We start from the raw sequence: 13,752 nt of genomic DNA, 5'->3' as shown, positions 1-13,752 counted from the left end.
ATTCTTGTATGATTGATGATATATGCATTTGTGTGGTCAATATATATCCGTTCCTATATTGTTTGTGATAGTATATCTCTGTTCTTGGATAGTGTTATGTCGCTTTGATTCCACAGGTGCTCTTTGAAGCTGGGTAGACGAGGAAGCGAGTGGCAAAGATCTATAAGAAGGGAGAGGAATCAAGCAAGGAACCAAGCGCAAGACAGAGGTTGGTCTCCTTTGTTCCTCTCTTATCTACTTCTCATAAAGGAAAACGAAAGTAGTTTTAGTTTGTTTGTTTCTAAGATAGCTACCAGTCTTAGTGGGAATAGTAGCTCTGCATAGACACTAGATTTCCCGATAAAAATGCTTCTATTTCTATTTTTCCTTTCATACACATGATCTTATATGAGTCATACATCATATCTATTACTAGTTTGATTTGACCTATAAACATGCCATCAATATTTCATTATGATTACCATTCATCAACAAAAGAATGTACTTTTGGGAGTTTACCTTTTCCATATAGGTCAGGAGTAGGTGGTCTGGACATGTTTCATGGCATTGGTTCTCTAACATGCAAGACATTTGAACACTAACTATGAGTAACAAGAGAATGTTCTTCTTCAGTTTTACTGGAAGAAGATTTAGATTATTCTTTAGTAAAGTGGAGAGGAATTTCTCAGTGTTCCTTTGAGAAGTAGGAACACTTATGTGAGACACAATATGAGAAAACAAATGATAAAGAGGAATGCTTTTATTTTTTGCCTTGGTGGAATTTCTCTATGAATATTTGAACTTTGTTTTGGATCTTTTCAGACTTTTCTGCAATATTTATTAGATATTTTTCTACTATTGTAGAGGTTGTGCCCAATCCTTCCATTATTTCTTCATGGTTTCTAGCAGTAGTAGTATTTTCTTTTTCTACTAAATCTCTGGTTTCTCCCAATTCTTATTTAACTTTTGATACTTTTTGGTTTAGGGTATTCATAGAAGAAATTATTTAGTTTATAGATACTTGCATATGATTAATGTGTCTCTTTCTTGCATAGTCATTAGTAACAAATTTGTGTGCAACCATTCCTTAGGGGGCTATATTTTTCCAATTTATTTGTTCAGAGATAGTTTGGATTTTCTTCTATGTATCAGTTAATCTGGTTTCTTCTTTTAATACTAATGGGATGGCTCTAGACTTCTTATCTTATTCTTCTAAAGCTATGCCTTTCAAAGGAGGGAAAGTAGAGGAAAATTCAATCTTTTGGCAATCGGAACTCTTCCACTTATGGTCTAATGGTAAAACCTTTTACATGTGAATACAAGAGAAGGTAGTGGAGGGCGGATGGTGACCGTTCCAGGGCTTCGGCGCTGTGCGGACCTGCGCCCTTCAACCTCTGTTTCTCGTCTGCACTTGCCCCCGTAACCCTTTCGGGTAACACCCGTCTGCTTTCTCCCCTTTTACTCCTTGGGCTCAGGTTACACCACTGACTTTACCTCGCTGCCACAGTTTACTCTTTACCCTCTCTGTTTCCCCTCCTCAGCAGTCCCACTAACCCTCACCGTTTGCGGTTGCATCTGTCCCCTTCTGGCAGCTGTCATTGGTTTATTTTGACAGTTATGGATGAGCTGGGTGATTTCGCGGATCCTTCGGAGGATGTGCCCATATGGACACCCACCAGGACCACTGCTGCAGGCTTATTTCCGTTCATGTCTGAGCTAACCAACAAAATTGATGCCCTCCCTCCCTTTTCACGCTCCTGCATTCCGCCTATTTCCCTGCCGGAGGACGCCCCTTCTCCTCCTGAATACATTTCTCAGCCTCACTCGCCGCGCTCTCTGACTTTCACTGACCTTCCGACTAACCCTATCGGACAATCGCTCGAAGTTGAACCTACCCTAAACCCTACCTCGTCTGTGGCTAGTATCCCCTCTTCCAAAAGACCCCTGGGCTCTGTTGTTCTTGGCCCAGCTCTATCTGCTCCCCTGAACCCTGCGGCTCCTCCTCTGGGGAATTTTACGGGTATTGGACCTATTTCGAGGTTCTTCGCATCCATTCCATCAACGGCGGTTGAGCATACTAGGGTTTCACCTTCTTTGGAATCTGCTCAACCAACCTCGGCCCCGGAATCATCGGCTGCGAGGAATTTTGGGTTTTCAAGAAAAAAAAGGTATTTGAAGCTTCAGACCAGTGCGGTGCTCCTTGACCTCACAGAAGACACACAACTCCTGGACTCTATGGACACAACAGAGAAGGTACTTGTGGGTCAGGTTCGTGGCCATCATTACAGTGTGGAGAAGCTATAGCAATGGGCCTTAGAGGTCTGGGGAGAACATCTGAAGGACATCCCGAAGGTACAGACATTTGTAAAAGGGTGGTTTGCCTTTCACTTCAGTTGTCTTGCACATACCAACTGGGTATTATCCACGGTCTGGCACATCGATCAGGCCCCTGTTTTACTTCGCAGATGGACACCACTTTTTGACCCAGAACGGGAGCGGGTTGATGCAGGACCAATATGGGTTTGCCTCCTCGGACTGCCACTACACTTCTAGACGGAGGATGTTTTCAGGAGGATTGGAAATGCCCTAGGCATTTACCTTACATATGATGGCTCTTTTCAGTCCACGGGACGGATGGCTTATGCCAGGATCTTGGTACACCTGGATCTCTCAGAGGGATTACTCAAACACATTGACATTTGGTGGCGGAACAACACCAAGAGACAAATGCTAGATTATGAGGGTGTGCCATTCCGCTGTCGGAGGTGCCACAAGGTTGGGCACCTCTACAAAGACTGCCCCCTATTAGGCAAGTCTCATAAACAGTCCCCAGTACAGGAAGCGGCGGCCCACCCACCCATCTCCCAGGACGACCAACCTCGGAATCAGGCATCCACTGATCCACAAAATATGGCAGCATCTGCGGACCTGGCTGAAAAGCAGAAGTCTCCATCAGGAAAATCCATGTCTCCCCCACAGCCAAAGAAGCGAGGTCGGTTGCCCCCACCGTCCTCATCCGCCTCCACCAGCTCGTCCACAGGCGCCATCCGAGGGCTCCCCCTCGTCGGGTATGAATCCTCCCTTAATCTCTGCTTCCACTTGCTGCACATCTTTAATTGACTGCATTATATCTAGAACATCTTCTGGTCTTCACTCCTTGAACCCATCTAGTGTTCCCTTGGGCATGGGTCCGACCTTAGAACCTGCTGCCTCCGTTCCGCTCTCATGCCAGGTTATGGATTGCCCCATTTACTCTCTTGCTCCATCCTCGCCTTCGCCTTCCCCCCTACCTCCATCTTCATCTTCCTCTCAGGCCCCCCCTGCTGCAGGGTACATGACTCGCTCAAAATCTAAGTGACAAGCCTAGGACCATGTCGGGCTTGATATTATCCTCTCCCCCCTCCCCCCAAACAACACAGGGGCAGACCCTCCTTCCTATCAAAAGCCCAATATACGGCAAGAGATGAGATCGCATTGGGCATTCAATCTACTATTCCCGGGACCCTTAGAGCCAGAGCATCCCCCTCTGTACCCCCTCCATGAAGATCTTCTCATTTAATTGTAGAGGGCTGGCTAGGCCGGATAAAAAACTAGCACTCCGCCATTTACTTACATTTGTATCGTTGGATATTATCTTCCTACAAGAGACCCTGGGATCAGAATCTGACATTACACATTCTCTACAAAATATGCTTCCTGGGTGGACATTTTTTGGGCTTGATGCTCATGGGAGATCAGGGGGATTAGCCCTGGGTATTAATACTCATTCTATCAAGTTGCTCAACTGCTGGGGAGGAGCTGGCCACATCGGTGCAAACATCAGATCTGCGGATCTTGGAATGAATTTCAGGATTTTTAATGTTTATGGGCCCTGCCAAAACAGACCTGCTTTCTGGCAAAACCTCCTAGGTTCTGATTTATTTATGGAAGACCACCTAATCATTGGTGGGGACCTCAATTTTTCCATAGGACATGCTGAGTCCTGGGGACACAGAGCTCAACGAGACTCCCTATCGGATTACTTCCTATCTGTATTGGACTCTCACCATTTGATTGACATTCCCTCTGCCAAAATTCAAGCGACCTGGAGGAATAACAGGACTGGGGAAGACAGTTTGGCTCGTAGGCTTGATCGCTTTCTAGTCAAAGAAAAGGTCCTTGATCTGGGTTTTAATATTCGACAATGGGTCGGAACAGGAGGGATTTCTGATCATCTCCCCATATATTTGGAGATTGATGGAGGGCAAATAAAACCTAAAGGACCTTTCAAATTCTGCTCTGCCTGGCTTAAGGAAGAATCCTACATCAGTATGGTTACTGATTTCTAGAAAGCAAACCCTCCTAGGGCGTGGGTTGACTGCATCAAAGGATTTATACACAATCTCACAGTATTGAAGAAAATGTCCAAACAATGGGCTCACAATAAAAGATTACAGGAGGAACACACCCTCAGAAAGATTGAAGCTGATTTAGCTGCATTTGAAAATGATCAAGGAGGAATATTCATATCTGAGGAACATAAGGAGAAGATGGCAATGCAATACTCGGCCAGGACAAAAATTCTAAAAGATAGGGAAGAAATTTGGAGACTGAGAAGTAGGGCCATTTGGATACATGAAGGGGATGAAAATACAAAGTTCTATCATAAATTTGCAAATGGAAGAAAGGCGATCAACACCATATGGCAGCTACAGAATGACCAGGGACAGATGGTCAATACCTTCCCACAATTGGCTGAGCTTGCAACATCACACTTCAAGCGCACATACAGTGCCCCAAGGGACACTAACCTGGCAGAAATCATCAAGGTAGCACAACTCTTCCCTAGATACGTGGAACAAGAGGAGGGGGATGAATTAACAAAGGAAGTTACTCTTGAAGAATTGGAGGCCACCTTAAAATGGTTCAAAAAAGATAAAAGCCCCGGACCTGATGGATGGACGATAGAATTCTATTTGGTTTTTTTCGACATTATGGGTGGAGACCTGCTTAAAATTGTTGAAGACTCAAGAACCAGGGGGTATCTTGAGTCTTCTATCACTTCTACCTTCATTGCACTCATCCCGAAGATGGACAATCCGACCTCCTTTGAGGATTTTCGCCCCATATCTCTGTGCAACTGTATATACAAGATCATCACCAAGATCATTGCCAACAAGATGAGACCTATCCTTTCCAACCACATCTCACCAGAGCAATTCACCTTCCTACAGGATAGGCAAATACATGAAGTTGTGGGTACAACACAAGAGGTATTACATACTTTACACACCAGGCGTAGCAAAGGTATGATATTGAAGGTTGATTTATCAAAGGCTTTCGATAGAGTAAATTGGTTATATATTAGAATGCTTTTAACTCATTTAGGATTTCCATTCTTGTTCATCAAATGGATCATGAGTTGTATAACCAACATCCTTTTAGCATCCTAGTGAATGGAAGTGCTTCCCCCTTTTTTACATCTGAAAGGGGTCTGAGACAAGGCTGCCCCCTGTCGCCTTTGCTATTCCTCCTAGTTATGGAAGGTCTCAGCAATCTCATTAATGAAGAGCATAGAAGAGGCAGATTAAAGGGCATAAAGATAACAGAGGGTTGCATCCTGACTCATCTACTCTTTGTAGATGATATACTGATATTTCTCAATGGCAGTATTGGTGACCTTAGTAACATCAAAGCCACTTTCTCACTCTTTCAAGTGGCTACAGGTATGCTCATCAATGACAGGAAATCCACTTTGACTGCAGCTGAATGCACTCCACATGAGATCTATTTTGCTCTTCAACGGTTTCATTTTACTCAATTGCAGCTGTCTGAAGGCTTAAAATATCTGGGATACAAGTTGAAGCCCTTAGGTTACAAGATAGCTGACTGGACTTGGCTTATTTCCAAAATGGAAAAAAGACTCAATACCTGGTATCTCAAATATCTTTCGCGTGCGGGTCGCCTCACTCTTATCAAAAGTGTCCTAGAAGCCACTCCTGTCTACTGGATGTCTCTGGCTTGGATCCCCAGAGGCATCCTCACTAGAATACAATCCCTCTGTTGCAGATTTCTTTGGCAAGGGAACAAACAGGGCAGGACATTTGCTTGGGTCAGGTGGGAGGACCTGAACCTACCTAAAAAGTGGGGGGGATGGGGCCTCAAAAAGCTTGAAGATTTCTCCTCGGCCCTTGCTACAAAACTTGGTTGGCACCTAGTTTCGGCCGACAGCCTTTGGACACGGGTTACCTCTGCAAAATACATTGCCCCGATGCATACTCTGGACTGGATTAGAAGACCCCATCTAGGTACTTCAGGGATTTCTATCATCTGGAAGGCTGTCCTCAAGGCTTTGAATCCCATCAGAGAGGGTATCACATGGAGAATTCGTTCTGGAAATAAGGTTCGCATTGGACTCGACCCGTGGGTGGGTTGTGGGAATATGCATCGACTCCCTATGGAACTCATCCAGCATCTTCATCAACAGAACATTTCATATATTGCACAAATTGTAGACTCAGAGAATACCTCATTTTTACAACAGGTGTGGAAGTCTACTCATCAATTAAACATTCCTCCTGTATGGATACAACATTGGGAAGATTTCACTCTGGCCCTTACAGAAGCCCACATTCGAATACTTGAGGGTGATGATGAGATCATATGGGCCTTATCAAAAAATGGCCGATATACGCCCAAAGATGGATATTTGGCCCTGTCGGCATCGAGAAAGCCATTGATTACAGCTGACTGGTGGAGACCTCTTTGGAAGCTTAAAGCTCCTCCCAGATCAAGGCTATTAATGTGGACCATCCTCTGGAACAGAATCCCGACTGGAGATAATCTCCTCAAGCGCGCACACTTTGGCCCCCATTGGTGCAGCCTCTGCAAGTGTGAAAATGAATCTGTTCACCACTTATTTCTTGATTGCACAGAAGCTCGTAAACTGTGGGATCATATTCTCCCTGCTATCACCCCAGCTACAAATTGGACTGGCATTACTATAACAGAGGCCTGGCAATCCTGGTATAATACAACATCATCGCATAAACTCCGCAACCTACCCCTACTGATTTGTTGGACTATTTGGATAGCCAGAAACAGATTGATATTTCAGGATTCAACACCGATCTGGTCTGTTTTGGCTGCCAGAGTCATGGGCGATTACTCCCTCATTCTGGATGACCCTCCACCACGAAATTCCCGCATCCTTACACCTGTACAAATAGATCATAGCAAACCATGGGCATTTTTTAACGGTGTGGCACAAGAGAGAGGCTGTGGAGGGGGGGCTATTCTGCATTTAAATCAACAACATTCTTTTAGGATGCTTATAGGCTTCAGCAGAGGCACTAATAATTATACTGAGCTCCTTGCTGCAAAACACCTCATATATTTTGCATTGGAAAAAAACTGCAGAGATTTACAATTATTTGGGGATTCTAAAATTATATGTGATTGGCTAAACAGGGAAACTAGATGTTCTACTTATACTTTGAACCACATACTAGATGAAACTTTGAGATTAATATCATCTTTTGATTCTTTTACATGTAAACATATTTTCAGGGAGCAGAACAGGGCTGCTGACAGCTTATCCAAAGAGGTTGCGCTCGGGGAGCCGGGCATCTGGATGATCAGAGAACACCATGAGGGAGATTTCTACCAATACTTCCATCGGCCATTCATGGATTTTCCTGCATAATTTCTGTTATATATTTGGTATTGTTATGGACAGCCACATAACATATTTTCTTGTATATATATATTGACAGTTTCTTAAACAGTTTGGATAAACAGTATGATACGGTTTGGCCTACAGCCTTATATATTGCTGCCTCCCTGCGTGGATAAAGGCAACAAACTTTTGCTTTTTTGTCATGTTGTGATCTGAATATGCTCTGCATCTACAGAATGTAATTTCTTTATCTTAATGAAATTATGATTTTTCCTTATGGGAAAAAAAAAACAACAACAACATCAAAAAAAAACTCTTCCACTTATGTCTAGGACTTTCTACTTCTGACTCTATTTTCTTACCCTTCTCTATCTCCATCATCTGTACATTTTGCTTTTCTATTTTGGCCTTCCATTCATAAAAATATATCCAACAATCTTTTTCCTTCATATGTGTTTGGCATTGTGAGGCCAAATCCTTTTTTATTTCATTTGGGATTTTGATATTGAATTCAATAGTTTGAGGATGTGTGAACATATCCTAGTTTAACATATTTTTCATCCAGTCAGAGTTGAGTTACCACTTGTAGCATCCTCTCATTGAAGTCAAAAAACTTATGTATTTCAGGGATGGAAGGTTTCTTAATCCTTCAGGAAGGGGAATATTAAATCGACACTCTGGATGACTGAGTTTCCTTTTCCAATATATCCAAGGCCATAACTTGGTGTCTCGGGAGGGCAACAATAACTAAACATTTCTTTGAGTCTCAGACCTTCAGTCTCAAGTTCAGGGATACAATTTGTCATAAGTATATGGCCATCATGCGAGAATCTAATGTCAACATGATTTGGATGAGGGCATTAGTCTTTTCAAATAGTGACAAGGGGTTAATTTGTGTGAGGATTATGGTTTGGATGTTGGAATTGGAGGGAATTGTCACAATGCTAGGCTGACAAATTTTGAAGAGAGATAGGATGAGATCATTCATGGCATTTGACAAAATAGGGGACATGGCCCAAAGCTTGAGCTAATGTTAATAAAGAAGGATGAGTACAAGGAAATTTTGGGGAGGAAGATGGGAAAGAAATAACAATAGAAGAACTTGATTCTTGAATATGAACAGATGTGATGGATTTTTGTTCGAGAATTTTTGTAACATCAATGACCTAGTGTTTAGGAAAATAAATGTTTTCCCATTTGATGTTCCATTTTTGGGTTTGAAGGATCTGTTAAAACAAGAGCACTAGATTGAGAATCTTGACTAGGTGTATGTAGAATGGCTAAATACATAGTACTAGTATAGCAAAAACAACTATGAGTTTGAGTAGAAATATTAGTGCTGCAATTGTGCATATCAAATCCAATAGTGTTGATTTGGAGCTTCGAAATTATTGCATATCAAATCCAATAGTGTTGATTTGGAGCTTCAAAATATCTCCCAAATTTTCATCAAAGGTGTTGAGAGAAAAGTTTGTAAAACAATCCAACCAAATAGAACCAATGGCAACAATACCACCAATTAAAGAGCCATTGAACTAGTTATAATTCCAAGACCAAATGACTGGTATGCTCAATATTGAATATGATACATTTTGTGGATAACAGTTCATTAAATTCAATTAATTTTATATATGGTCCACTTGGCTATTTTACCTCACCTACGAGAGTTTCTTACAAAAACTATTAAAGTTTTGACCTAAGCCCAAACGCCTCGTACGCTCATGATTGCATATGGTGCCAAGTTAAGGATGACCGTTATTTATTTAATTATATATATGAAAATCAATATTATAAAAATCATTTTTATTTTTAAAATTTTAATATCATTTTAGTTACTGTAAAACGAATTTCAAATCTCATAAAATTAGTTAAATCAACCTCTTAAACCAATAAAGAATATAATGTTTGTAACCATTTAAAATTATTTTGATAATTAATAATATTTAGTTTAATACATATCGAAATTATTATAAAATTTTGATAAAATTGTTTTTATTAAAAAAAAAAAATTAAATATTAATTCCATAAATTATTTATAATATATTTTCCTTTCAAGAATAACAAGTGCTACATAGTAGCTAATCTTGCTGCTTAATTTAAATATAGCTAAATAACAGTAAAAATATTGAATTAAATATAGCTCAATAACAGTAAAAATATTGAATTCAAATTAACGTTAAGGTTTACAATTCCATTAATTTGAGTTTCACTGATTGCTAAAGTTTTCATCTGTACAATTAAAGAGCAATGCCCCGATTTCAATGCCTATACAAACATAGCTTTAAAAAAACTGTTACATGTTATACTTGCAATTACATTTGAACTACATTAGTCGTCCAAATTAAAGTTGTCTTTTCAAGCTAATAATTCTATATTTTATTTCTTAAAATTTGAACTAAAATATTAAAATATATATATATATATATATATATATATATATATATATATAGATAGATAGATAAATAAAATAGTTTTTTAAATAAAATATATTTTTATTTTTAAAATTTGAATTTATATTTGAGAAAATTAATAATTATATTGATTTATTATTTATTTTATAAAAAAATGTATGTGTTATTTTATTAAAATTTAAATTTAAATTTTAATCCAAAAAAATGATTTATGTATATCTATATAAAATTATAATTTTTTATTTATGAAAATTTGAATTAAAATATTCAATTCATTTTTCTTTTAATAAAATTATTAGTTTATAAAAAGTATTGACATAAAAAGAATGAGTACATTGCATTAATAAAGGGTAATGATTGCAATATCTAACTAAGATAAATACTAATAAAAAAATTGTAAAAAATTAAAAAATTATTTATATAGTTGAACTTTGTTAAATCAAAACAAATTTAATGTGTTTGACCTAACTAATTAGGAGTCAAAACAATATTCATTGCAGTATAATAAATAACAATATAAAATCAACAATTTTATATCCATAAATAATATCTTATCTAATAAATTGTTGCTAAAGATTGATAAAACCGTAAAGGTTTTCTTGATCCAAAGCACTAAAAGGAGTTGCAAGTCCAAAATTTAAGGTATGTTATTCAAAAATAAATATTCATTTTTTTTTTATAAACGATAATAAGTAATAAACAAGTGTAAGACATGTCTTATGCAAAAATTAATTGATAACAAAAATTATTGTAACTAGAATAAACAAAATACTACTACTATGTAAAAAATTCACTAAAAATATACTAAAAAACAAAAGATAATAAAAATTAAACTAAATAATGGTTATGTAACATTAATATTATTATTTTTAAAATATACATCAATAAAAAATATTTAGATATTAATATTAATATTAAATAAATATAATATATTATAATTTATTTGTTTTAATATAATATTAATATTAAATAAATATAATATATTATAATTTATTTGTTTTAATATAATATTAATATTAAATAAATATAATATTTTGTGTGGGATAATCTATACAAAAGGTGCTTGCAGGGCTCGAGATGGTGTCCCTTCTATAGGGTGTCACAAGAAAATGTTCTTCACTTTTTTTTTTGTAGTGTCCCGTTTCTATGCAAGTGTGATCGTGATTACCTTGAGCTTCCTCCGTTGTGCCAATTCCTCTCATTGGAATCGTGCTTTCAATGGTGGGAAATTAGAAGGGGAATCCACAAGGACCATCTCACTATACACTACATGGGAAATATGGCGCGTGAGGAATCTGTTGATCTTTGAAGACAAACATGTGAATATCACCAGGATCTGCACAAACATCATGGCTTGGATGGAGTCTGGAGGAGTCATAAACACATTAATAAGGTCCCCAGTTTGAGATTAAATCATTTGCAGGTCCACTTCCTGGCTGACTTCTTTTTATGGAGTCGCACAAGCTGGTAAATGTGGTTGCGGTGCTTAGCTGAAAATTAATCCACGATTTAATTTCCTTTTTTTCTAGCTTGGAGGATCATACACAAATAGTAGAGCTATGGTGATTAGCTGAGAATTAATCCACAATTTGATTTCCTTTTTTTCTGGCATGGAGGATCAGACACAAATAGTAGAGCTGAACTATTGGCCCTCTGGGCGCTGTTGTGCTTTGCTAGGAGACACCAACTACCATCTATGGGATTCCAGATCCACCGTCGATGGGATCAGTTGATGATCCAATTTCTCACCTCCCAATTTAAACAACTAGCTGGAGCACATTGAGATTCTAAAGTGATTCTTTGTAGACATCTCGTTCATACATGTCTACATGGAATTAAACTTTGTCGTTGATGGCTTACCGATGAGAGGCTTATTGACAACTCATAGTATATTACATTATAGGCTCTGTTATGAGAATTTGATAGTGGAGTGATGCAGGAGCACTCGGCTCAAAAATATCATTGTATTTTAGTAGACATAGGGGGTCTTGTGTTTTAAGGAAGTTGGTTTCCTATGCATCAAATTAATGTAATTTTAATGTTTTTGAGTGATTTTATGAGAATAGGATCTAATTAAGTATTGAGAGGCATATTGTAAATGTTCTTGAATGAAGGGGAACATGAGAGAATTAGGATAGTTGAGAGTTCATAGGGATTGATAGATTGGAAATTAATTGTAGATCTTAAATTAGGAATTAGTTCATAATTTCTGGGATTGAGAGGATTCTTAGGATTTAATTGAAATTATTAAGGATCTGAACCAGAATTGGTTCATAGAACCTCTTGTATAAATGTAGGCCTAAAAGGCATAGGAAGATTTAGTTAGTTAGAGTGTGAATTAGAATTTAGAGATTAGATAGAGCTTGATTGTAAGCCTACGGGCAGATAGGGAAACATAGGCCACTGATATTGGAAATCAGGCATGAGAGAAGAACTTGTGTAAATACTTGTTTACGAATACAGAAATTCGATTTCAACCATAGAGTACATATGTGACTAGATTGTAATTCTTTATAAACAAAGTGTTGTTGTATAAGATATGTGTGTGCAAACGAAATCGAGAAGGACATAGCACAGAGATAAATGTGTGTTTAACGCAATTCCACAAATAAGCGAATGAAGAAGAGTTTCAATCAAGATTGGGGTCGATTGACTAGCACAACGGAAGCCGTTGGATCATCTAGATCGACGGATAATAACAGCGAACGAGGAATGATGGAGAAAATATCGTAGCCATCCGATAGAGATCCACGGTCATCGCGTGGTGAAGATGCATGGGCGTTAATCAAAATGGAAAGGCGGTTTTCGTAGGCGAGAAGTTGTTTCTCGCGCGGTCTCAAAGCCATAAGCGGTATTTCAATTCTGGACCCGAGAAAGTTATGAACCGTGACTTAATCCAGTTGAAGTCCGGGTAGATCACAGCCGTCCGTTGGGTGATTGATCGAACGCATATCGCGTCGGGAAAAGAATGAGGTTTAATCCAGAAAACGGACGTGATGAGGTTTTATTCAACGGGCTTAAAACCTCGTTGAGTTTCGATAATCGTGATTGTTCGATGGTTGATGGATCGGACGGTAATCGCACGCGAATAAGTGCGTGGGTTAACACGCCAGGCAGACCCGATGGGTTATTTAAAAGAAGTCTGACTTCTTTGAGTTCCGGTGGGATGGGTGAAAGTTGGAGATCGCGCGATAGCCGTTGATCGGAAGGAAGAAATCAACGGTGTAGATTTGAAGCGAAAGGTTGAGTATCGGTAAATGTGCAAAGGTTTGTGCAAAGGCAGAAAGGTAATGTTTAAGTGCAGGTTTATGTAATATTTCTATTATACGGGAAATAATAGAAATAAGCGGAGTAAAGATATTATGGTTTAAGTCGGGTTTAACCAAAGTCTGAAGACTATGGTAAGGTTGATATGTGCGGTTAATAAGAGTTAACCAAAGGATCATGAAGGGTTGAGTTATAAGGGTTAAGAGGAAACACGAATATATTTTCGCTTAAAGAATTAACCTTTAATAAAGTGGGTTTTCATCAGATGTAGTAATTCTGCATAAAGTTTAATTAAGGGGCCTTAAACCTTGAATTGTGAAGGTTTTCACCATGGATCAGGTGATTAATCTCGGGACATGTATATGGCATGCGATTTTGTTTGCATAATGTGGGTATTAGCGGCTAAGGCTGTATCATTTGGTATCAGAGCTGGTTAAA

At 38.6% G+C, this 13,752-nt stretch overlaps 1 protein-coding gene across 1 annotated transcript; it reads left to right on the top strand.

The window, feature by feature from the left end:
- Nucleotides 1-3,518: 3,518 nt before the first annotated feature.
- Nucleotides 3,519-4,307, top strand: LOC149142011 (uncharacterized). The gene has a single exon (XM_089451381.1). It carries the CDS (start codon nt 3,519-3,521, stop codon nt 4,305-4,307), a length of 789 nt encoding a protein of 262 aa, XP_089307507.1.
- The last annotated feature ends 9,445 nt before the right edge of the window (nt 4,308-13,752 follow it).

The sequence above is a fragment of the Pinus tabuliformis genome, chromosome X (assembly GCF_031772625.1).
Source record: "Pinus tabuliformis cultivar Carrire ecotype Pingquan chromosome X, CPIR1, whole genome shotgun sequence".
Taxonomy (NCBI): Eukaryota; Viridiplantae; Streptophyta; class Pinopsida; order Pinales; family Pinaceae; genus Pinus; species Pinus tabuliformis.
The sequence above is the reverse complement of the archived record's forward strand: the minus strand, read 5'-3'. Positions and strand labels throughout refer to the sequence as shown.

Excerpts from the sequence above, each read along its gene's own strand:
- LOC149142011 (XM_089451381.1), top strand. The coding sequence starts at position 3,519 with ATGAAGATCTTCTCATTTAATTGTAGAGGGCTGGCTAGGCCGGATAAA.